Raw genomic sequence first — 24,025 nt, 5'->3', positions numbered from 1 at the left:
ATTAGTGTGCAAATACAAACAAAACAAAAAAGGGACTTGGTTTGGTCTGCATGCTGCATTCCTAGACAAAGGCAGAACATGGCAGTAGGGTAAACTGGAAGGAGGGGGCAGCTGAGCACTAGTAGGAATCTTATATTTCCAAAGGGCTGTACAACTGTTCTGAGCTACTCTGCACCTTCATTTCCACGTCTGAAAACCAGGAAAGACATTTTTGTTTTTGAAAGAGTCACCCCAGTGGTGAGGTACTGAATTGTTACACGTAACAACACAGTGGGCTCTGCATTTGTAGAGCTGATGGTTTTCACTGTGACCTGCAGGTTATTTTACAGCTGTCTCCTGATGGGTCCCATCTGGGGTTTGTACTTTCTTCTAGCTGTTACCTGCCAGCTCAGATATGTAGTTAAGTGAGAAATCTTAAAACTGTGTTCATACAAATGCTGCTGTTATTTGAAGCAGTTTAAGCTTTCTTTCCTGTTGGCTGTCACTTGATAAGAGGAGATTTGAGCACTAATTTAATATTTCAGATACGCAACGTAGGAACTGGGCTGTGTGTGGACACTAAACATGGATCTCTGGGATCCCCACTGAGGCTGGAAAGCTGCGTGAAGGACAGAGGAGAGGCAGCATGGAACAACGTGCAGGTAATAGTCCCTCTGATCACTCATTTGCTCCTAAATAAATCTGGGGAGCAGGAGTTGCAACAACAGGTAAATGCGAAGCAAGGCTGCTGTAGAACTGTCAGGTGAAGGGAGAGTGCTGTGCACCCCAAGGCTCACGTGCACATTGCTTCTGATGGGCTTGGCAGCAGGATGTGACGTGCTTGCGGCAGAGTCTGCAGTCTGGCAGCCTTCATGCAGAGCTTTTACCTCTGCTTTGAAGTTCTCAGGGTGAACAAAAGACGGCACAGGAAAACAATGTGCCAAAATAATAAAAGAAACCAGTAACAAGGCAGCTGTAATATGTAACAAAGTGAATATTAACTTCAAAGGTTGTGCTGAAAGAAGTGATAGAGGAGCGTCATGCATATTAATGAGCCTGCAGAAGCATTCAATAACCACTTACTATCATCCTTCTGACAGGAGGCAAATGCATTATAAACACCCAAACCACTGCTGGAGAGAGATGAAACTGTCCAGGCTATAGATTCACCCTCTCAACATATAAAGTGCCAGAAACGACAGCTTTATTGTAAGAGAAGGGAGGGAAATATTAGTTTGTCTAAACTGTAGCAACTGGGCTGAGAAAAGATCAAGAAAACAATGCCTTTATTACTGGGCCATATGTAATTCTTCAGGGCAATGGCTTCAGTGGGAGATAGAGGGCTGCTGCCTATCAATTTTGATGCATGAAAACTGGAAACCAATTTACTCAGACACAGTCCAAAACTAAGCCTCTGTTGTGTCAGGAGGATCTTCAACAATTAGTGTTGGCTTATGTTTAGGAAGAGAATGTGTTTTGGACTTTTGTGTAGCCTTGAACCTCAATGATTATGGTAATTTCTCCCACAAGAGCGGTCTAAAGGGAGATGGGAACAAAGCTGCTTTGTGCAGAAGTTTTTTTGGCCACACTGCATCAAATAGTAGCACTCCACTCATTACTGGTTTATCTTAGTGCTCCATGAGATCTCTCTGTGGAAAAGACTGTTCCTACCTGGCTCTAAAAGGAGCCCCAAAACAGCCCCTTCCCAATGAGGGCCATGAGGGATTGTGTGCTGGCCCATATTCCTGCAGCACCGCATACAAAGGATATGCTGGCATCCAGCAGCTTCTATTAAAGCTATGATTTGGCCAGGCATTGATAGGTTATGCCTAGTTACTAGAGATAAAACCCTTTTTCTTTCCTGTTTCCCTTCTTTTACTTCACCCCAACAAAGAGGTCTAGGGAGGCTGACAGATCATTGCAAGGTCAATATGGAGCACCAGGAAGCATTGCCCTGCTGTTAACCCTTGTGACAGTTCAATGGAGTGGGGTGGGGAGCTGTAAATCTCCTGTTTTCTTGTGTCATAAGGCATGGGGCAAACTATTCTCAAGGTGACTGCAGATTGTGTATGTAGACTTGAATATTTACTGCCAGCCTTAACTGAGAGCTCCTGTAGCTCTTCCCTGTTTTTGCTAGCTGTGAAGTGCTGTAATTGGTCAGCTGCTCACTTAATCCTTGATGTATGTCTGCAATGCAGAGACATTCAAGTCTGCCATTAGTATCCAAGCTAACTAGCATGGCAGTTTGCAGCTGCACAGACTCATTTAGCATGCTGTGTGGCAGTCCACATGGTAGCTGTTATAGACTCCCCTCATTAGCAGTCCCTGTCCCCAAAGGTGGAAGCAGTTTTTCTCTAGGATAGTTTTGTGCTTTCTTGAAGCAACCCCCACCCTGTGGACAAAGAAGGGAATGTCATTCTGCTGGTGAAAGGACTGTGTCTGGTACCATCCTGAGGGTCCTGTTTGTCCTAGCAGGTATTCACATTTAGCTGGAGAGAAGACATCCGTCCTGGGGATCCTCAGCACACCAAGAAGTTTTGTTTTGATGCCATTTCCCACAGCAGCCCTGTGACCCTCTATGACTGTCATGGGATGAAGGGGAACCAGCTGTGGAGATACCGAAAAGTGAGTGAGTGTGTGTGTCTGTGTGTGTGTGCATGTATAAGGTGTCAAATTGCCTATAGTCACCTAAATCTCCTTAAAACGACACCACCTAAGTCTTGGTTGACTCTTCATCTGTTGTTGTTGTGCCACTAATTACCTTTGATTAGAAAGAGGTTGCTGCCCTTCTTCACTGGTTACAAAAGGTAAGCAGTTCTTCTCCAGGGCTTGCTAAGCAGAAGGATGTTGTCCTTGCAGTCCTGTCTGCTGCTGGAAGTGAGATAATGTAATGCCCTTGCAAAACCTGTTTGCAAAGAGTTGTGCTGTGCTTATTGGTTTGTTCTAAACACTAGAAGGTCATGCCAAAAGTAGATAAGGATTTATTCATCTTCCTACTAAGCAGTGCTTTTGTTTCAGGCAGGTAAGTAAGTTCTTGATTAAATGCCATATCTGAGTCCTTGCAGTCCATATGCACAGTGCTGCAGAGTGACTGGAACAGGATGTGAGCCTGGAGTCTGCAGAACCTGCCTTCAGAAATAGGTTCTGAGCTTCCCAGTGTGATTGTTAGGATTGGGCTCCCAATACCATTGCATGGGGTGGAAATTGAGGTAATACTTGTCAAACAGTAAAGCGCAGAACAACTTATTTGGATACATTCAAGTGATGAAGTGTCTTGCCTTGGTTTTTAAGTCTCGTTTCGGTTGGTTTTAAATTAGTTGTGCTTCTCTGCTTAGCAACCTCATTAGAAACCTACAACCTCATTAGTAACCTACATTACAAAATGTATCTTCTCCAGGACAAGACCCTCTACCATCCAGTAAGCAGCAGCTGTATGGACTGCAGTGAGAGTGACCGAAAGATCTTTATGAACAGCTGCAATCCTTCATCTCCAACACAGCAGTGGATATTTGAACATACAAACTCAACCATCTTGGAAAAATTCAACAGAAATCTTGATCTTTAAAAGACTGAGAATATATATATATATTATATATATATTTTACAATTATAGTTTTTACTGGGGAGGGTTACAAAAATTTTTTAAGAATCCTTTTTTTTTTTTTTTTTAACAGTTAATGAAGGTAAAAGGGAGAATCTCAGGAGAAGGTAAACTAGCAGGGCCAGTCTTTATTGTGAAGATGCTGCATCCTTCTCTTCTGGTAATGGTGGAGTTCTAAAGGCTTTGCCAGAGCCATTTCTGTGCTGAGATGAGAACAAAAACTCTGTTTTCAGAGGAGTCTGAATGTGATTCAAACTATTTTATTTTTATTTTTTAACTGCTCTATTTCCCTTGTGGGTCTGGTGGTAACTGATTTTATTCTCTAGGACCCTCAAATACAGTACTTTATGTAGCTGCTATACCACCTGCTGAAGCATTCCCGAATATGTGCTTTATCTTTCAAATTCCATCTAAGTAAAATCTTGGACACAAAATTAAATTCTCTGATGTCACAGGCATAAAAAAGAAATAGGCCATCAAAATGTGAAATGAAATGAATTTTGTTTTTTCCTGAAACCAAAATATATTTCAAGCAGATTGACTGTTATTGCTTTCCAAATGATAGCTTTGATAAAGGAAAGAGCTCTAGAGGAAGTGCAGCCGAGTGTTGGGGTTATTGCTGCAGTTATTGGTGATGAGGAATCTGGGTTTCTGGTCCATTTGTTTTGCAGTCAGTTTGTCACTCGCTGTTGAATCCTCAAGGTGAAAGATCAGCAGAGCTTTTAAGTGAGCACAGTTCTTACAAGTTAAGATTTTTGGATACCAAACTCACTTTCTGTTCAGCACCATTTTATCATGGAGACCTCTAGGGTTTCTTAGAGTTAAATGTGAAGGCAACTTTTGTTTTTCCTTTAGAGATTAACTCACTGGCGTGAACAGATTAATTCAGAATAATTAAGTCAGGGCTGGGATTAGCCATTAGTTTTTATCCATTTGTACTTTATTCTAATCATGAGTCCTGTGGTCAGTGGTGTTCTAGGCCTGTGGGAATGCACTCTCCCTTTCTTTCCCAACATCCACAGAACTGTACAGTTTCTAGTGACTGGAAACCTGCTGCTTAAGTAGAGATGTGGAATCAAGGGGCCAGCTGATACCCTGTTCCTTGTGTAGTCAGTTAGCAGTGCAAGGTAATACCCTTCTAGTCTGCCTACAGGATCTACCAGACACAACCAGAACTGTCTCATCCCTCAAGCTGGAAAAAAGTGCTGGCACTGAAGAATGAATGGAGAACTATTAGTATGAAGTCTGAGCTGAGTGTTTAAAAAAAAACAAAAACACAACAAACGTGCTGGTTTAAAATTGTTGCAAAAACAATAAATCAGCTGTCTTATTCTGAAGGCAGCAGTTGCATTTCATGGTAAAAAGAAAAAAAAGTGAATGAAGATGCTGCCTAAAGGAATAAAATCAGCCCTTTCCAATAATTGTTCAGTTCCACAGTTTGTCCAGCTGTGCATTTAGTAATGTTAAAGGGGGAAGTAGCGTGCAACCAGCTGTGGGAGAGTGAAAGTCAGCAAGTATTCAGGATAGGTGCAGTACAGCACTCTGGGTCTCTTGAGAAACATGGTTAATGGACGTGACCTCCTTGAAAGCTCTGTTCTGGCATATCTTTCTCTTCTGTTAAGTGAGGGAGTTGGCTCTCACCTTTGCAGAGCTCCAGAAGAAGCCTTTTCTCCTGTTGCCAACTGTGGGATCATTACCTGTGTTTTAGATATATTTGAGGTCATACAGAGCTGTGTCTGTAAGTTGGGAGCAGACTAGGACAGAACTAGCTGCCTCTGTAGCTCTAACGTCTGTTATGCTAACTCTGAGGTTCAAAATCATTTCCACCTTTTGTGTCCTCACAACTGAGGCTGTATCTGACCTGCTCTACTAATTCACCTGGTACAGGCAGCCTCAGAGCAGGGGAAAAGTGGGCACTGCACTGCAGCTGGGTGTGGGGTTGCCAAATGTATTCGTGTCTAACATTTGGGGAGTGAAGAAAGGAAAGAAGATCTAGACTTCCTTGAGACAGTTCTGCAGCACTATTCTATGGAAGTGAGACCAATGTCAGTCAGAGTTGACATCATATGTTCTCAGTATCTGCAATATGTCTGTCATTGGAATATGTTTTCGCCCCTGTGGGAGAGAGCACCGCTTTCCAGTGCTTTGTGTCTGACTTGCTTTCCTTAAGTTATTAATGCTCCCGTTAGTCTAGTAGTGCTGACTGTGGATCACTAGACGGCCTGAATAAATGTCTTTATGAATGTTTTAATACCTGTGGAACAAGAAGCTGTTTGTCCATGATCAGTGCAATTTTCATTTTCTTAATAATTGCGACACAATCAGCAAGTGATGTACGTGGACTGTAGGGCGTTCTGCTTGCAGCTTTGTGTGTTTTTGTTTTCTAACAAGAGGGTTTGTTTCTGTTTCTAAAATGCATGGCTTGCTTTGTACTTGGACTCACTTTGTGAAGAGAGCTTTGGAGTCCTAGCTGCTTGCCCTACTGGACGCTTGCTTCAGAAAGAACTACAGTAATGAGCAGGTCTTTTACCACAGAGTGATCTTAATTGAGTGAGAAAGGACAGATAGTAGCAGTATGCATCAAAAGACATGGGGATGTTGAGGCATTTTGTCTTCAAGAACCGATTGCAATACGTGGAAACCGGAGCTTTAGGGTGACTGGTCCTATGGGTGCTTCTCAATATTGTTGATCTAAAGATTCTAAAGATTTGGGGTTCTGAACTTGTAAGTGCCCCACAAATTCTGTACATTTCTTACTGGCTCACTGGGCTTTGAGCTATTAATTTATTTACATTAGTTATAAGTTTCAGTACCCTAGAGGCTTTGCTGACTAATGTGAAGACTTAATATAGTCAACCATCCACTGATTGAGAAATAGAAGCTGTATTACACCATTTACATCTTTAATTGGGCCTTTGCTGGGCAAACTGGTTGATTATTCCGATTACTTCTGGTTATTTGTAAGCAAAATTGCTGAAGCATGAATACACAAGCAAATCTTCATATCTGCATGCAAGCCGAGACTGGAGATTAAATACCAGTCATTATCCAATGCCAAATGTTTTTCATTTTTTCTCCTTAAAATATTCAATCAAATCCTCACTCCATGGTTGCGTAAATTCTGCTGCTTTAAAATATCAGAATCCCAGACCAGAGTGAGATCCTTGGATGTGTGATGATATGTAATTATACTTTGATTTGCTCTTGAAGCTCTTGTTGTTTCATACAGGTGCTAACCTCCAAGGCCTACAGAGTAATGTTTGAGGACTTTAAGCATGCAAGGTGTCCTTTTTCATGCCTCAGCATATAACTTTGTTTTTCACGTTGTAGTAGAAGAAAGAGTGAGCCTTACTGAAAGGGGAATACAGCATCCTTAAAATAAAGATGTGCCTTTTTAAATGTAAATGTACAGCAAATGCTTAAACTTGAACCATTTCCTAGTGCCTTGCTGGACAAGAGGAGAGGGGAAGGGGCCGGGGGGATGAGGGTGTATGAGAAAGCTTGACTCATGCAGAATTTGTGTGTGTGCATTCTTTTTAATGTGTAAGTGCAAAATTTGTGTGGGTGACAGTAATTCAGAAGCTCCTGGGTTTCCTCTGTTAAATTGATGTCATTAATGACTTGGGGGTGGGTAGGGTGGACATTATCACTAATGAATAAAGCTAGACCAGAGGTTTTCTTGATAGCTTTTGGGTGTTCATGGTGAAGGCTAATGAGTTTCACTGGCATGTGAGGTCCTACCTTTCATGTTCTGAGTATCCAAATAGGAAATCACAAATAAAAATGATCAGATCTGTAGCAGCAGTGTCTTACAGAAAGTTGATACTTTCAATCGCTAAGAAACTTTGAAAGGATACGTTCAAATCTAATACAGAAGTAGCAAGAAAGCAATTTCTCCCCTTAACTTTCTTCCTGGTTTGTTTTACTGTAACGTCTGTGCACAGAACTTCGCTTTCCTTTACTGAAAATTTCCAGGCAGCAAACTTTCCTCCTCCCTGCTGCACTGAAGTCAAACAAGCAGCCAGTATTGCAGACGATATAAGGATCGTTGCAGTAGCTCTACTGACTTGCATCACTGAGGGGAGATGAGGGAGATCTACTAAAAGTTGTATTGGGCAATTGCATAACTGCTGGGTGTGAAAAGGGAGTAACCTTTATTTTAAATTCTTTCAAGATAGGAACAGACACTTGAATAGTTTTGACTGGAGAGAACTGACAGCCTCTAGCAGTCAGCCTGTAATGTTTTCTTTCAGTCAAAAGAGTGCTGTTAAAATTGTGTGAAACAGTCTGGCTTTGCTAGCAGGGGATCCAAGTGTGCTGTCTGTTCCCAACTGCTGTGGTTCAAGTTCATACTCACCTACTGTGTTTCTAAGCACTTGCAACAAAGGAGCCTGATAGTGCCTAAGGGGTCCTTGCCTGAGAAGCAGCAAGGTAGATTTGTTTTAACAGTTAGTTAGCGTGACAAGCTTCTTAAATAGTTAGCAAACTATTGCCAAAAATGATGAAGAACTTTAGGTTACTTCAGGATCTGTGAAGATCGGTTTGAAAGGCCTGTCAAAGGTTATAGACAGTAAGAGGGGAGCCAGGCTGAGAGTCAGGAGCACTAGGAGGTCCTGCTCCAATTCTCAGTGCATCAAGCAATAGGCTCGAGTCACCTAAGCAAGGTGAGTCTGTGTGCTGGAGTTTCCTAACAGTGTAAGATTTAGCTGTAAGTGCTTGATTTTTCTACCTTAGTAGGTGTTCAGCTAGCTCCTTTGTAGTGTCACACTTTAACTTGGAGATCTGTGCATGAAAGTAGGCAATGATATATTACAGAAATCCTCATTAAAACTCTATGGCTATTTTTTTTTTTAAATTCTGCTTCTGCTAGCTGATTATGCTCACTGCATTTGAGCTTTCTTGATACCTCTGTATTACCCAAAGGACTTTAGGGATTCCAGCAGTCTTATGTAACGACACTGGATCCTGTGGTCTCAAAGCTACTAGTTCAACTCTTGGAAAAAAGTTTTAATCCTAATTAGAGAGCAAGCAAATGAGACCTTCAACTACAAGAGAAGTTAAGAAAAAAAAAGATGACCTGATCAAGCTAAGAGATGAAAGTATTTACCCTTGTGATAAAAGCAACAAATAGCTTTACTCTGTAGGGTGGTGAAGAGAATTGGTTTTAAAAGATATTCTTCAGAATCGTGGTGATAAGATTTAAGTTTGTCTATACCTTGTACTGCATGCATTTTATCTGTAAAACTGGATGGTGCCTCTTGAATTAGTGTATATTTATTTCTGTGCATATTAGGACCAACAGCCTAATATCTGGGGGTGGTAAAGGACTTGTAGCACTTTAATGTAGTAGCTTTCATAAACTGGGAATCATTGATAGAATGCCTAGTGTTTTTAAAGTTGAATGGACTTCCTTTTATAATATATTTAAAATAAATTTTTAATGTGTTTTCTGAATCTGTGTATGCAGAAATGACTGTCCGTGACTGCTTTGCTCTGGTGATTGATTTTCTTTCTCTCTGCTTCTTAGAAATAGCTTCATTACCTGGTCTGGTGTTTCTGTACCATAGGATTCCTGACACAAGACACAGTGCTCTCCTCCAGCCCCACTGGGAAACATCCAGAGATGTCACCATTTCTTTTGTGCCTTCCCAAAGCTCATTTTTATATGTCTCCATGGGGTAAAACTGAAAAACAGTGCAATAAAACGAAGGGGGGCAGCAATATTGTGTGAAAATGCAGGTGTGAAGGTATGGAAAGGCTCTTCCTTTGGGAACAGCAGATGACTGCAAGGCAGACTCCTAGGGGAAGACTGCGCTGTGATTCTTGGCCATGGAAGCATTTCAGTGGGCAGTGCATGCCTATAGCTGTGGGAGTTTAAGCACCATAGCAGTGTCACCTTCAACTCAGTATATGCCATCACAGAAATGGTGATGAGGGAGGGAATCTGTAGCACCACTAGTGCTGTGATCCTATGGGCCTCCAACACAGAGTGAATGGGAATACTCTGATTTCTGGCTGGAGGTGAAAAAAAGGCCATCTCAGGACATCTTTTGCGGCACGTACTCTTTGGGGAATAGTATTTCTGCCTCAAGAACCGTGAATGATGCCATTAAAACAGCAACTTCCAGATGACAGCTATACTGCAGACCTATCTTTAGAAGGTAGTGCTGTTCCAGGTAAGATTTAAGGGCCTGTGCGGGTTTCCTTAATTTCATTAGAGGCTGACTCGGGTGAGCAGGCTATCTCTGCTTCAAAGGCACTAAAGCTGCCTCGGTGCTGATGGGTGTATGAAACATTGTTTCTCACTTCATTGCAGTTCCCACAAAGAATTATTAGATCAGGTTAGTGATAGATACCTAATAAAGAATGGCTCTGTGAAGCAGTTTATTTTACAGCAAGCTAGTTCTGGTCTAGCAGGCTGTGAAATCTTCAGGTTCCCATGAAGATAAATAAGCTGAAATAGACTGTAATTATATGAAGACCTCCACATTCTTTTTTATGGAAGACTGAAAAGATGTGTCACTGCATTACCCTCAGCTGGCAGGAGCTAGCATTGAAATAGCAAACAGCAACAAGAGAAACTTGTTTTTGTTTTTTTTTTCCCCGTTAATAGATATTGCAAGACAACTTGAAAAAAGATAATTTGTTTCATCTGCACTGGGATCAGGGTTTACATGACATTTACAGAAATGAAATGCAGTGGGATGGTAAATACCAACCCGTGCCTCTTTCTCCAGCCAACTTCGCATGGAGGCATTCAAGGAGCACCTGCAGCATCTCCTTGCTGCTGGGACAGGAGGAAGCCCTGGCTGTTACCATTAAGTTCTCTTTTATCCGATTGCTTGCTGCTCTCATCTTCTGTCCCTGCAGTCTGTGTTGTGAGTTTCTCAAATGCTGAGGCAGTCTTGCCTGATTCGAGTTTTATTTGTATCACTAAGATAAAAGTAGGGTGCTATCAGGAAATCTAAGACCACAGATGTACTGTCACTCCTCTGTGCTTCCCATTTCCTTGGTATGTACCTTGGTATGTACCAGCATACTGCTTCAGGCAGGCTCCCAAGCAATCGGGATGGGAGCTTTTATCAGCGGGGGCTTTTTGCTCCTCTAAGTTTCTTTCCTCTTCCTTGTCCACTTGTTGGGCTGCAAGGTGAAGCTGTTTCCACCCCTCGCCCTTGGAGTGGATGGGTCTGGGCCTGCTGTCCCCAGGAGAGTGCACTGAGGTGCTCCAGTAGCTGTAGGGACAAACAAATTACTCATTGGCAACAAAAGCCAAGAGAGAACTATGGAGGAAGTGTAGTGAGACTGAGCCCTGCCCTCGAGATTTATTCTGACACAGTTCGTGATGCAAGGGCTGCCTGGAACATGTGTGTTTTAGTACTTTTGGGCTGTCTTGGAAGAAGAAGAGGCCACAAGTGTCAGTGTTGCTGTGTGGGCCTTTGAGGTATTTCACATGGGCAATTTCAGCCCAGCTCATCCTGCACTAAAGCGCTTTTTTCCATCTGTATGAGTTCAGGCTTTGCAGAAATACGTTATCCTATAGCACGTTGTTTCTCTGGTTGTACACGAAGCCTCCTCAGGACGATGGGATGACTTTCCGCTTCCCGTGCCCACTGGCAGTGTTTGCTGTGTTTGCTGCCTGCTGGCCCGCAGGTAACGGCGCTTCCAAAGTGACACCTTTACCAACATTCATTTCTTTGTGCATGTTTCCAGTCAGCCTGCCTCAGGAACACGCTTCCCTCTCTCTCTGTTGTGTACTTAGAAATTATATGTATTTAATAATCTCCTCAGGAACCTCAGTGTCGGGTGATGCCCAGAAAGCGTCAGAGTTATTTACTAGGGCAGCAATGCACGTTCAGCCCCAAATTTTCTTTTTCTTGGTGTTTTTTGGTGTTTTTTTGTTGTGGTGGTGGGTTTTTTGTTTGTTTGTTTGTTTTGGTGGGAGGTGGGTTTTTTTGTTGTTGTTTTTTTGGTTTTTTGGTTTTTTTTTTTGCGGTGTTTAATTAGCCCAGCGCCCAGGCAAGGGCCGACCTGGGGAGCCGCCGGGTTTCGCAAGGCCTTCCTCCATGCACTGCCGTGAGGGACGCGAGCCCGGCGCTGAGGGGAGGCCGCTGCATTGGGGGGGCCTCCGCGGTGCCCTGGCAACGGCGCGCGCCCCCCTCTTCCCGGCCTTCCGGCTGCCGTGCGAGAGCGGGAGAGGGGCGGAGCCTCGCTGTAGCTGCAGACGGACGGCGCTATCCCCCAATAGGATCATAGAGCGGCGGGGCTACGCCCCGCCCCCGGGCCTGGCCCACCAAATCAACGCCGTGCTTTCAGGCGGGGGGGGCGGGACTTCCGCCGCCGGGGAGGCGGTTTTGTGTGTGTGTGAGAGCGGTGCGAGCGGGGTCCCGGCTTTCTCGGGGGGCGACGGCGCTTCTGAGCCCGGCGCGGCCCGGCCTCCGCGGGCACCGCCGGTAGCGAGCGGCGGCGGGCGGTCCTTCCCGGGCCGCTTCGGGGGATCCCCCCCGCGAGGGGACCCCTGCAGGCGTGGGGGGCCCCGGCGGGCGGCGGGGTCCCCCCGAGGGCCGCTCGCTGAGAGGCGGCGGCGGGGCGGCGGCTCCCTCCGCGGCGGTCGGCTCCGCGCTCGGGGCCGAGGGGCGGGCGGGTGGGCGATGAATGGGTTCAGCACCGAGGAGGACAGCCGGGACGGGCCGCCCGCCGCCCCCTTTTACGGCCAGAGCTGCTGCCTCATCGACGACGGTGATCGCTGCGCGCGGCCCGCGGGCAACGCGTCCTTCAGCAAGAGGATCCAGAAGAGCATCTCGCAGAAGAAGCTGAAGCTGGACATCGACAAAAGCGTGAGTCGCGGCCTCAGGAGGTCGCGCCTTCCTGGAGATCCCCGGGCGCTGCGGGGTGCGGAGCCGGGCTCGGTGCTCGGCAGCAGGCGCGGAATGCGGGCGGCACCGAGTCGCGGAGCGGAGCGGAGGGCGGCGGGGTCGTTCGGGTTGGGCGGACGGGCGGCTCTGCGCTTTGGAGGCTGCCCTGCTGTTTTAATGCGGGTTTCGTGCTGGAACACGCTCGTGCTGCTAGGTGAGATAAACGGTGCGGATTGTTATCTCAAGTTAAGCGTAACCGACTCGGTTAATTAAGGAGAATGAATGGGCAGCCTGACCTCGTGGGTGGCAGCCCTGCCAGCGGGTGGGAACGAGGCGATCGTTAAGGTCTCTTCCAGCCCGTGCCGTTCTGTGATTCAGCGAACGCGATAGTGGAGCGGGTTACTTAAAAATAAACCATTGCATCAAGCTCAGAATGTGAGGTGCCTTTTAAATAGGGCGCTTGCACATGTGTTGGCTGGTTGGCACTGAGCAGCTTGGTTTGCTGCTGACTGCTTTGTGCCACGAAGTGACAGCTGTCAGCTCAAGATAGAAACGGGCTTGCTGGGCAGAGAATGCATAGAGCAGAGCAGTGGTGGGGGCTGCGGAGGGCTTTTCTCAGAAGTGAGGCTGTTGCCGGAAGTCTGCTCTGCCTGCTTTTCTTATCTGATCTCAGATTGAAAGCACTGAAAAGTAAAGAAGGTGAAGTTTCGAGTCCTTCATTTGGCAGCTTCTTCTGTTGCTTACGTCCCTTTTACACATCCAAGATACAAAACGTGATGGAAAGAAGGGGATCTCTGGGGTTTTAGGAATGAAATGTTGTTTCTGCTGGTCACAGGGTGCAGTGGGTTGGTTTGGTGGTGCAGGCACCTCGTTCTAGAAGGTAAGTCTTCATTGCTAGGTTAAGGGTTTCAGAGATAAAAAGAGGAAATCAGATGAATGAAATGGGGAGTATGAAGTGTGCTGCTTGAAGGAGTTCGGCATGCAGGGTGTGTGCATCACTTGAAGATATCTTATTGGTATCAAATAATTTTGATCATTTGTGGTCCTTTTTCGTACGTGTGCCACTTCTTGTCAGATAACTTCAGTTAAAATCCAGGGTCTGTGGCGAGATAAGCTATGGCAAAGGGATATGTTTGCTGTTAGTTTGCCTCTTTTAACTGAGATAATTAGCCAATTTCTGTTTTGCCTAAATTAATAATCTCATGTACTGTTCAAAACAGAAAGTTTGCAAGGCTGGAACAGAGCAACATTTTTCTTGGTAGCACCCTGGCAATAATTCCTAAAGCAGATGCATTTCCTCTGGACAGTCCACTGTTGTTTTTTTTCTGACATGTGATTACAACCATAAAGAAGAAATATGTTATCTGCAGAGGTTCAGCTGGAGCTCTTGAGTCCTTCATTTTCCTTGTTTTTAGTGTTTGTAGTGTAAGCAATCTTCCGTGCCTGGGCTTTAAGATTAGAAATTTCTTAGCGTTAGCCACGAGGAAGTAAGCAGGTACTCTGTAATACTGCTGGATGCCATTTTTACACTGCCTGTTTTGATTGCTTTTTTTTTTTTACCACTTCTGCTTTTTAGGTGAGACATCTGTATATATGTGATTTTCACAAGAATTTTATTCAAAGTGTCCGAAACAAACGGAAAAGGAAGACAAGTGATGATGGAGGCGACTCTCCTGAGCACGAGACGGACGTCCCGGAGGTCAGTAGCTGCCAAGAGCTTGTAGGTTCCTTAACCTTAACCAGTGTTGGGCCTGGTGAAATTTCACTGGAATATTCCCAGCACCACAAAAACTACTGTGAAGTTGCTCTGATTTTTTTATTTCCAAGACTTAGCTGATGTGTGATATCCTGGTTTTCTTCGTCATCCCCGTAGCAATTTTCTGGTCTTGTAAAGCTTGCTATAAAAAAAGTAATAATTTAACTGCACAGCTCTGTGTACGTACCATTTCCAAACAGGGAGCTGCTAGGTTGCTTTACCTTTTTTAGATAAGAAAACCTTACTTCCTTTTTTTGAAGCTAAGCAAACTGTATTTACAGAGGGGACTGGGGTCCTGATGTGGTTCTTTGTTAGCTAGCGTGCATCATTTCACAAAGACTGTAGAGTATCAAATCCATCTCTGTATGACTGGTGAGAACCAGAGGTTTTAGGCTTCTGCAGACCTTTGTATGTCATACTTCTAGCTGCTTAAAAATTACGTTCAAGTTATGGACTGTATTGGTAGCATTAATTTATTTTCAGGAGGTAGACAGATTTATTTCTGCGTTACAAAATGATAGAATCGCCCCTTTGTCCAGCTGTATGCAGTGTTTGCTTTTTGATGATTCTGGCGCTGTTAGCACTGCATGAAGTTGTGCAAAGGTAATCGTGATGGAGGCCCTGAGTTCTGGCCGTGTCAGCAGAGCCCTCTGCTGGATGTGCCTCCCGTGCTGGCAAGGAGCGTTTCTCCTCAGAGGAAAAGGCATTATGCCAGCAATCCACACACCTGCTTGGAGGTCTGGAAGAAGCACTGAGATTTGTTTTTCCTTTTGAGGATACGTGAACCTTTGTTGTAGCTGTTTGTGCTTCTGTTCCATCTGGTTTTCTGTTGGAACTTCACAATACTGACATCACATCGGTTACCTTAACAGCTGCTGAAAGCCCAGCTGGCATCCAGGGATGTTGGTGCTATAGCTTGTGTATGCTGTGTGCTGTTTTAAAACTGAGAGATGCTCGTCATGTTACCACACATGGAACTGTGCAGCATGTTGGTCTTTATGTCATTTTTTTCTTTTTTTTTTTTGGGGGGGGGGGAGGAGGGGAAGGAAATATGCAGAACTTCTCTGTCTCTGAAACGTGGCATTTCTCACATGATCTTCATCCTGCAACCTGCTTGTAAGCAGTGCACTCCCCATTGATATGTTTGAACTATGTTTTATCTCTGAGCTCTGTCTTATGTCACAAGGCATTTGTTCAGTGCCTGCAAAACTGGAATTTCGGATGTGAGCTTTTTAAACCTTATGGGAACAAAAGGTTTCCTTTTGCTCAGAGCTTGCGGAGGTGTAATTGATAGTAGAAATTGGCCAGCAATTCTGTTGACAGCATGTGAACCAGAACGAAATTCCTTATTTCCCTGAGGCTGTTTTAGTCTTTTAGCATTAACAAGTATAAAATAGATTTAGATTTGTCTGTAAGGCAAGCTGACGTTGTTCTGAATGCGAGCAGGGAGCAGCTCTGTTGATGAGGAAGTAGATATTTTTAAATCACTCTGCATCTATGCTTAATAGATGCTAAAGTCAGCACTCATCCCCTGCGCTCTGTTTCACTTCCAGGTTGACTTGTTCCAGCTCCAAGTGAATACTCTGCGACGTTACAAGAGACATTATAAGCTGCAGACCAGGCCTGGACTCAACAAGGCTCAGCTGGCAGAAGTAAGTGATAACGAGGTGTTAGTATTCTCTCTTGTTATTAAAATGCTTTTTTGCTCCTATGCTGGAGTGCCCCTTTCTTGGATGCTAATACTTGTAGTGACTAACCTGCAGCATGTGCTCCATGGCAGATCTGGGAGATGGTGTGAACAGAAAGCTGCGTGCTTTCTTTCACCAGGGGTGGTCATGGGAATCATGGGAGGTTGTTCTTAAAAGCATGTTTTAGTAACTTGCTTTTTCCTGCTTCCTTTACTTCTGTACTTATAGACACAGTCTGTTACCTTTAGGAAAACATAGTTTTGACTGGCCTGAGTGTTAGCTGAAGATGGCTGTTTTTCTGAAATTAAAACTTCCCCATTAATAGTTACCTTAAGTGCCCCTATTTTTTATTTCCTTGCAGCCACCTGAACTGCTTGAAATTGCTGATTTTTTTTTTAAGGCAAAATCATTGACCGTGACTTCAGATTCCTTATTTCTCTCCCTTGTCCCAGTGTCTTATGATTCTCTAGTAAAGGGTTGGGTTTTTTTCCTTAAGGAAAAAACTCTACTGTTTCTTTCACACCATATTTATTGAGAAATAACTCCCTGCAACTCTGTTAGTCAGGGTAGTTGTGCTTGACATGCATCTGCTCTTCTTTCTCTCCTAATGGGATCTGAAGGCATTCTCCAGGAAATGTCTTCTCCACACTTAGAGGAACTATAGCAGTTACTGAGTGATAATGAGGTTATTTTTGTGAGCTGGAGTTTTCACAGCTGTCTTCCCAAAGACTGAACAGTTTTGCTATTACTTTAAAGAACAACCTAAAAAGACAGCAAAACACTTTCTTCTTCTTGCAGTGTCAGCTAGAGAATGAACGTAGAGAATATATAGTGTAGTGCACGTAGGAGTAAGATTGTATGTCCTCATTAGTATATCAGATTTATATGTTATAAGTAACCAGTCTGTTGGTTGCCTCCTGCCATGAAGGACTGCATACTTAAGCAATTTACCATGCATATGCCCAGGAGGGGAAAGGAGAAAAAAAAAAAAACCTACTGTGCAAGCAGAAAATAACCTTAAAGGGAGCCTAACTTAAAGTTGTCACACACTTCCCAGATTTCCTGTGAAGTCTGAGCAGCTTTGACACTACGCTGGATCCTCGTCCAGCTCCCATGCTTGAATCACTGCTGCCTGAGGCTCTTAGACTCCTGCTGCTACCCCACCGTAAGGAAAATTCAAACTTCCATAAATCTTCTTGGAGTGACTTATTGCTCAGCCTGCATCAATATCCAGCTCTGGAGTTGTACTGAGAACCAAAAGAGCTTCTTCAATATAAGAAGCAGGTCTCGGCCAGCTCCAGTGTTTTCTACATTCATTTTCTGAGGGGAAAAAGAAAGCAGCTGTGGTTCAGGGCTTACACTCAAATCTGAGACGGGTAGCCTTAACTGAACCCTGACATTCCCATTGCAAATCCCCAGGGATTCCTTTTGGTGAAAGCTTACCCAGTGTATTTTCCCTTGGAATCTAAGACTTTACTACATCTGGTTCACATAGCAAAGTGTTTCAGTGTTTCTGACACCCCACCTTAAAATACTGAGATGCAGGAAGACTTTACTCTTCCAAATAATCTCGGCATGAAATGAGAATATGCTGCTTTGGCAGGAGGACTTTCTGGCTTTCAAATTCCGCTTGTAGGTTGGCTGCAAATACTGCTGACATAGCAAGACTGTGTTCTGCTCGTATGAACGTTCCAGCTGTAAAGAGAGAGACAGAGAGAGGTAAAGGAGGACTGACAGTTTGAATTGTGCATGTTTGCCTAGGAGTGTATTGTGCTCAGCGACTGTAAAATCAGCTTTTGGAAAACGCAGGGAACCCGGAGTGCTGATTATTTCTACTTTTAAATTTCCAAATTTCTGTCTTTTTGTATGTTGTTGTTCTAGACTGTCAGTCGACACTTCAGGAATATTCCTGTGAATGAGAAAGAGACTCTGGCTTATTTCATCTATATGGTGAAGAACAACAAGAGCAGGCTGGACCAGAAATCAGAAAGTAGCAAGCAACTAGAATGAAGAGTAACAAGACCTGGAATAGGAGAGATCTTGAAGGAACACGTGGTATTGTGCTTTTTAGATATATAAAAACTTTGGAAGTATATTGTAATTTTTTTTTTTTCTAAAGCAGTAAATCTGGATGATGGAAAAGTATAGACAGTTCTTATCAGGAATATTTGAGAACACGTGCACACCATTTGTCTGAAGACTTCTCATTTAAAACTCACGTTGGAATAAAGCAATGACAATAACAAGGAAACAGAGTAAACTTAGGACTGCGGAATCTGTTAACGTAGTGTTCTAAAACCTTTCTGGAAATCTACATCTCAATGCAATTTAGGTCACGGATGGGGTTTTTTTTCCCCTGAATTCAGCTGTCTCACCAAACGCCGTGCAGTTTGTTTTCATGCAGGACTGGAATAGCAGCAGAGATGAAATGCATTGTCGAGGTGCGTGGCTCAGCAGTTTGTCTGAAGCTTGCTCCCCACACACACGTGCTCTGTCTTGCCTTGAGGCAGTGCTTCAAGTCTCAAACTTCTATGAATGCTCCAGCTCACCAACTCTACTCCACTGAACGACTCAACTAGACTGAAAATTGATTTTTTTTTTATTTTTTTTTTTCATCTTCCCTTTCCCTCCCTCCCCCCAAAATGGAAGCCAAACAACTTTCTGGAATCTCTTTTTTCCATTTTTTTTATTTTTTTTAATTTAAGAACTCACTTCTTAATTATCTATAAGCATTTAAGGAATTTTGCAGCTCCTCAGAATGTGGTATCAAGGCAAATTTGCTGGGAATGATCATGTTGGTAGAAAGGCTCTTTCACTTCACTTCTGTGTGTTTCCCTTGTATTCAAGACTTAATGATAGCAGGTGAAACAGTGGGTTGTTAAGACATCCGTCTCTTAACCTCTATGCCAGATCAGGTATCAATCAGAAGCAGTATGACTTTTATACTGATGCTGGTCTTTAACAGGTGTCACAAAACTGCAGTGTGGGTCAGTGTGCTCTGCTTGGTGTGAATCAGACTTCAGCTAATGGATGTAGCACAGTAACCAAGGCGATGAACTGGCTGGAGAGTGGTGCATTTCATCTGTCTCTGTGAACGAGCAGAAGTATGGAAGCCCTTTTCTCTTGTGAGCGTTACTTGTGCTTTCCTAAGAGTTCTGTGACCTGGAGGGTGGATTGCTGGTGCTCACAAACAGTGCTGTAGACAGAAATGTCTCTGGTTTTGTTATTTAAAGCCAACGTGTCCTTATAAACCACGCAGTAGTTATTTTGGCTAAAGGAATTTGGCTGATGAAATTGTTGGTCACGTCTGCCTGCTCTCCAGTGACCTCAAGTTCTATACAAGGGGATCTGCTGTAAAGCACCGCTCTGTGTTCATGCTGTCCTAACCATTGTCTCCGTTCTGTCGCAAGATGCCAAGACTCCACACACAGAGTATATTCTCAACAAGCCTTAAGCACTGAACTCAACAGTTGAAAACATTGGCTAGCATTTTAGTCACCCGAATCTAGACGATGCTGTGTTGAAGAACAGAACACACGGTCGCAGTCCCAGCTTGACACTGCATCAGATGTTTTGTAAGGCACGAGTGAAGCTCTCCCAAGGTCTCTCAAAATCAAGTCACAATTTAAAGCAAGGTGTCCACATCAGCTTTGAATGGTGTGCTGAAAGTCTAAGGAGATGTTAAATGAGCTTCAGCATGTATAAGTTCTGTGTCATAGCCAGAAATAACCTGTTATGCTACGTGCCCCAGTTGTGAAGTTTTGGGAGCGTGGTGATTTCAGCATTTCCTCGTTCAGATCGGTGTGAAACCGAAGAACATGGAATAGGAGAAGTGCTCAGAGAATGAGGAGAGAATGTCAAGTACTGGTATTTTGTGAATGTCTCAAAATTTCTGACTTATGGTGATCCTTACTGGAAGGATGGAGCAGCTCCCACATCAGTCAATGAGATCTGGCTTCTCTCATTCAGGACGGATAGCTAGAAGGGTATTTTCTCTGACTGCGTGTTAATATTCAAAGTGCTCACGTAGTCAGAGGATATTATTAAGAGAAAATGAGTTTCTGAGTTGAGAGTTACGCCTCAGCGTGACTTGTAGACCAAAACTGTATTAAAAAAAAAAAAAAAAAAAGTATAGTTTGTTTGGGGTTTTTTGTTATTTGTTTTATTTCTAGGACTAAATACATCTGTTGGGGTGTTTTAGCAGCCAGCAGCAAAATGATTCTTTTTGAGGAAATATGGTGGCAGGTTCCATCTGTTCAGGTGTATTCACTGGAATGCTTTTTGCAGAGGTGGTATCCAGGAATTTGTTTTATTTTATTTTTTTTTCTGAAAATAGTCAATTGATGTAAAATGTGATCCTTGGTTTCGCTCTTAAGCAATTATACTTCTTTGGAAAACTAATAATAATAGTGATATGTGATGATGAAGTGATGTTTACCAGCCATTAGCAGTTGTTTATAAGGTGGAAGACTTAGGGGCAAGATACCAAAAAACAACCAAACAAACAAAAACCCCAAAAGAATCTTTGGCTGTCAGACCCCATAGCCTTATAAATCCTTGCGAATGCCTTATTGCCTTGTTCTCAACTTAGCTAGAGCAAAACGCCTTGAGCAAATGAAAGCTGATGTCTTGTTGGAAGGGTTGGCCACTTTCTGGCTGCCACGCTATAAACTGAACTCACACGTCAATTCAGTAGCAATATCCATGTTCAGGGTGCCTGTGATTCTTGAAAAGCATTTAGTGTCTAATAACCAGAGAACGCAACAATGCAATTGTCATTCTGTACAATACCATTCTGTGTATCTGATTCCTTATGCTGCATGCCAATTAAAAAACTTTCCAACTCTTTTTTTTTTTTTTTTTTTTTTAATTTCAAAGTAAATGTGTTTGAACCTCACACTTATGAAGCCATGAGGTTTTCGTAGCACTTTTAGATGAGACTTGTTGGAAAGGCAGAAGACCCAGATGGCTTTGGCTGGTATGACATCTGGTGGGTGGTGGTGGTTGTTTTTTTGCCTCTTTTGCATTTTGCTTTTCACAGTTGGGCCTTAAATTCTGTCTAGCTTTGAACCATGGAGCACAAGCCTTGGGGCATGGGGGATGACTGTATGTCATTTTCCATTTATAATAGAGTGGAAGCTTATTTCTTACAAGCCTGCATAGGAGATGTTCACCCAGGGGTAGAGAACTGTCTTTGAAGCCCTCCAGCCATTACCTAGCCTAACTCAATTCCATAGCCTAATTCAATCCTTGTTGAAGAGCTGCATCTACTTCATTAGACCTCTGATCAGATCCAAATCCATTAATATGAAATCCAAATAATGCAGAAACATCTCTACCAGAGTTAATTTTATCATGTGTGCTCACCCTCTGCTCTCTTTAAGGGAAGAAGAAGAAATAATTACTGGTAGCTGTTGGCTTGAGCTCCACTCAAGGGAGTTTGAAACGTGAAGAGTGAGGTCAGCAACAATCTGGTGGCTGAGAAGTGCGTGCATTTCCAAGGAGGCTGGGTTAGAATGCAATTTTTGTAACACTTTGCCTCACAAAGAGTATTGTATATCAACCTGAAGTAAGCAATTGCGTTAAAAGCTGATGTTTCTTTTGACAGGCACTTTAGATGTTCAGACTAAAAAGCAGAGAGGACAGGCTTGTACTGCTTGGCCCCAAAACTCTGGTGTCCCAGTTTTCCTCAGAAGTGTGGCTGTAAACCACCAGATTCCATGGTGTACAAAGTTTGATCTAAACATGTTGTCTGACATTTTAAAGTTGATCTTACGTACAAGAAGATCGTGAGCCAAAATAATCCATAGTAAATGCATGCTTTCAAGCACATCGTGATGGCAAGGAGAAAAGAAAAAACAACAGGACACAGCCCATGGAAAGGCTGAGCAAAACACGCTTCCACAGTTAGCAAGGTGGGGGAAGACTCTTTCTGTGTTAACTCTAGTAATGGATGTTTTATGAGAGGGGAAGGAGGGGGAGCTGTGCACTTTACGTCTTTTGGTTGAGCCAAATGTAAATACCAATGGGAGATCTTCAGCAGTAACTGCAGTTGGAGGGAAGAGAAATGGTCTGCTGGAGGACTGTTTATTTAAATTGGCAGATCATTATACTTCCCTAGAGCACTAGCGTCACTTTGCTTCTACAGTTTAACAGAGTGGGTAATAGGAGGTGGTCTCCCTACCACAAGGAGTCCTTGCACTGCCCACAGCGTCGACTGCAGAGTCCTAAAGGTGAAGGAATGTTATTGATGCCTCACCCCTCTTGTCACTGATGTCCTTTAGCCATCTCTAGCTTACCAAGTTAGGGGAGATCTCATTTTCCACTTCCAAAGCGCAAACAGTTACGATGTAAGATGCTCCTTGCACTTCTCACAGCTGTCCCTGATCTCGTGTTTTTGACTTGGCTGTGAGCACGTCTGTTAGAAATGCATGAAATGGTTGAAGAAAATGTGGGGAGTAGTGGGGGGCTTCTGCCTTAAACCCAAACTTCCCTCACAAGCATCTCTGCAGGCCATGCTGTACACCTCCAGCATCTCCCAGCTGCATCCTGGCAGAGTTGGGTTGGTTCCTGTCCTGCCCAGCACTGGGTGCAGGGGAGGTGAACAGCAGGTAACTCACAGAATGGCTTGGAGTCTTTCAGTGGCTTACTGGGAGAGGAAAACTGTGTTCTCTCTTCTGTTTCTGGCCTCCATGTGTTGTGCTGATATTATGCCAAATGTTTTGGACACCTTGTATTTTTAACTGTGTAATATAGCTGTGTATTGTTAAAGCTACTTAGTAACTTATAGCAAAATTGTAGAACTCATTTCTCTGAGGTGTAGGAAATGTCCTGCTTCCACTGTGTATAAGACTATAAATCTATACTGTCTGACAGAGATGAAATGCTGAATTTCACTTTAATAAATGATCTATCTAGCAACAAGGCCTACATTCCCTTTTGTATTTGCTTTTCTTCTCTTAGCATTTTCAGCTCCAGAAACAATGGCACTTTGCTTTGCATGGATGTTTTGTGGCAGGTGTTTCTGATTCACTGCCCAGCTGCTGAGGTGGGTGCTGCTCCAGAGCAACGCTAACATGTAACGTCACAGTGTGAATTAGCTAAGCAGAGAGATTGCCTTCCATGGAGAGCTCTGGTTCATTTCATTTTCCTGTATTGCTCTTCTTCCTGACCATCATCCTTGTAAGCAAACACAACTCCTGTGTTTTGCTTCAGTAAGAATTGAGTTATGGCAGAAGTTGTGGCTGGAATACTTGTTCTCCTGAAGCCTGTCGTGGCATCTCCTAAGTCTCTGCTGGTACTGTCTGAGGTATGTTTTAGCCTTGATTTTTAGCCAGGAAAGACATAGCATAGCTTTTCAGACACCTGGACTATCACAGAGAGGAATGATAGAATGCTGAGAGCTCAAAATATATTACCTGATTTTTTCATTGTCGAGTTAAATGACTCTGATGTGCAGCAAAATCAGTGATCAGTAATTGTTTGAATCTAATCTCTTAGCTAAAGGCAGTCCGTTAGGCTGGGAGGAACTGAGCTGGCACTCCACAAAAGTCCTTGTGTCCTCACTGCCTGTGTTTGGGGACGTCTGGAAGCCTGAGGAAAGATTCAGGATCTTTTTGCATGCATGGCAGCATGCTGCAGGAGTGCTGGGGAACCTTCAGTTGGAGAAGACAAGACCAGAGGTCACAAAGAGCAGGAGTAGAAACTTAGCAGGACGTCACCTGCATGTTGCCAAGCATTTCTAGGAGGTGTCAGGGAAAGGTCTTCAGGTGAGGACAAGGACAGCAAACCCCAATGGAAAGGAAGAAGCTGCATCATTTGCATTCCCAAAGCTGTGAGCGTGGGGTCTGCCAGCACAGCGAAGAGCTGGAGGGGGAAAGGCAGCAGGGCTGAAGGGAGAACGACTTCAGACAGCAGTTTTGCAGATGCCATCTTTAGCATGCAGGGTACATTGGGAAATCCACTGCTGGAAACAAACTGCTGACGAACCTGCAGCTTGCACAGATAACGCTGCTTAATCTCGTGCTGGCTGCTCGCCAAGCAACCCACGGTTTTCATGCTCCAAAAACCAGGGAGGAATCCACTCGGTCTCTTTTTCATGTATTTACACTCAGAAACTGCAGCGAGCTGACGGGGCGCCCTGACCGAC

General features: G+C 43.8%; 2 protein-coding genes across 6 annotated transcripts in view; both read left to right on the top strand.

Annotated features, from left to right (window-relative positions):
* The window catches only part of GALNT10 (polypeptide N-acetylgalactosaminyltransferase 10), an 82,143-nt gene extending 73,109 nt beyond the window's left edge, over nucleotides 1–9,034 (top strand). Inside the window, exons 10-12 of the mRNA XM_042826352.1 lie at nucleotides 525–641; nucleotides 2,452–2,604; nucleotides 3,377–9,034. Coding sequence (XP_042682286.1) covers nucleotides 525–641; nucleotides 2,452–2,604; nucleotides 3,377–3,544 — 438 coding nt within the window. The 3' untranslated portion in view covers nucleotides 3,545–9,034. The remainder of the gene's footprint in view (nucleotides 1–524; nucleotides 642–2,451; nucleotides 2,605–3,376) is intronic.
* A 3,194-nt stretch (nucleotides 9,035–12,228) lies between these two features.
* On the top strand, nucleotides 12,229–22,797 carry SAP30L (SAP30 like). 5 transcript variants are annotated; one of them, XR_006170222.1, is made up of 5 exons: nucleotides 12,229–12,414; nucleotides 14,009–14,131; nucleotides 15,742–15,840; nucleotides 17,758–18,317; nucleotides 18,842–22,797. XR_006170222.1 is itself a non-coding variant. In XM_042826515.1 (5 exons), the coding sequence occupies exons 1-4, from the start codon at nucleotides 12,229–12,231 to the stop codon at nucleotides 17,884–17,886; spliced, it is 537 nt and encodes a 178-aa protein (XP_042682449.1). In that variant the 3' UTR covers nucleotides 17,887–17,931; nucleotides 21,261–22,797. The 5 variants fall into 5 exon arrangements, 3 of the variants coding, with proteins under 3 accessions (XP_042682449.1, XP_042682448.1, XP_042682447.1); XR_006170221.1 differs by having other exon boundaries at nucleotides 17,758–19,001; nucleotides 21,261–22,797; XM_042826515.1 differs by having other exon boundaries at nucleotides 17,758–17,931; nucleotides 21,261–22,797.
* The last annotated feature ends 1,228 nt before the right edge of the window (nucleotides 22,798–24,025 follow it).

This window comes from Centrocercus urophasianus, unplaced genomic scaffold (assembly GCF_019232065.1).
Source record: "Centrocercus urophasianus isolate 14NV4802_14NV808 unplaced genomic scaffold, USGS_Curo_1.0 seq_26, whole genome shotgun sequence".
NCBI lineage: Eukaryota > Metazoa > Chordata > Aves > Galliformes > Phasianidae > Centrocercus > Centrocercus urophasianus.
The sequence above is the reverse complement of the archived record's forward strand: the minus strand, read 5'-3'. Positions and strand labels throughout refer to the sequence as shown.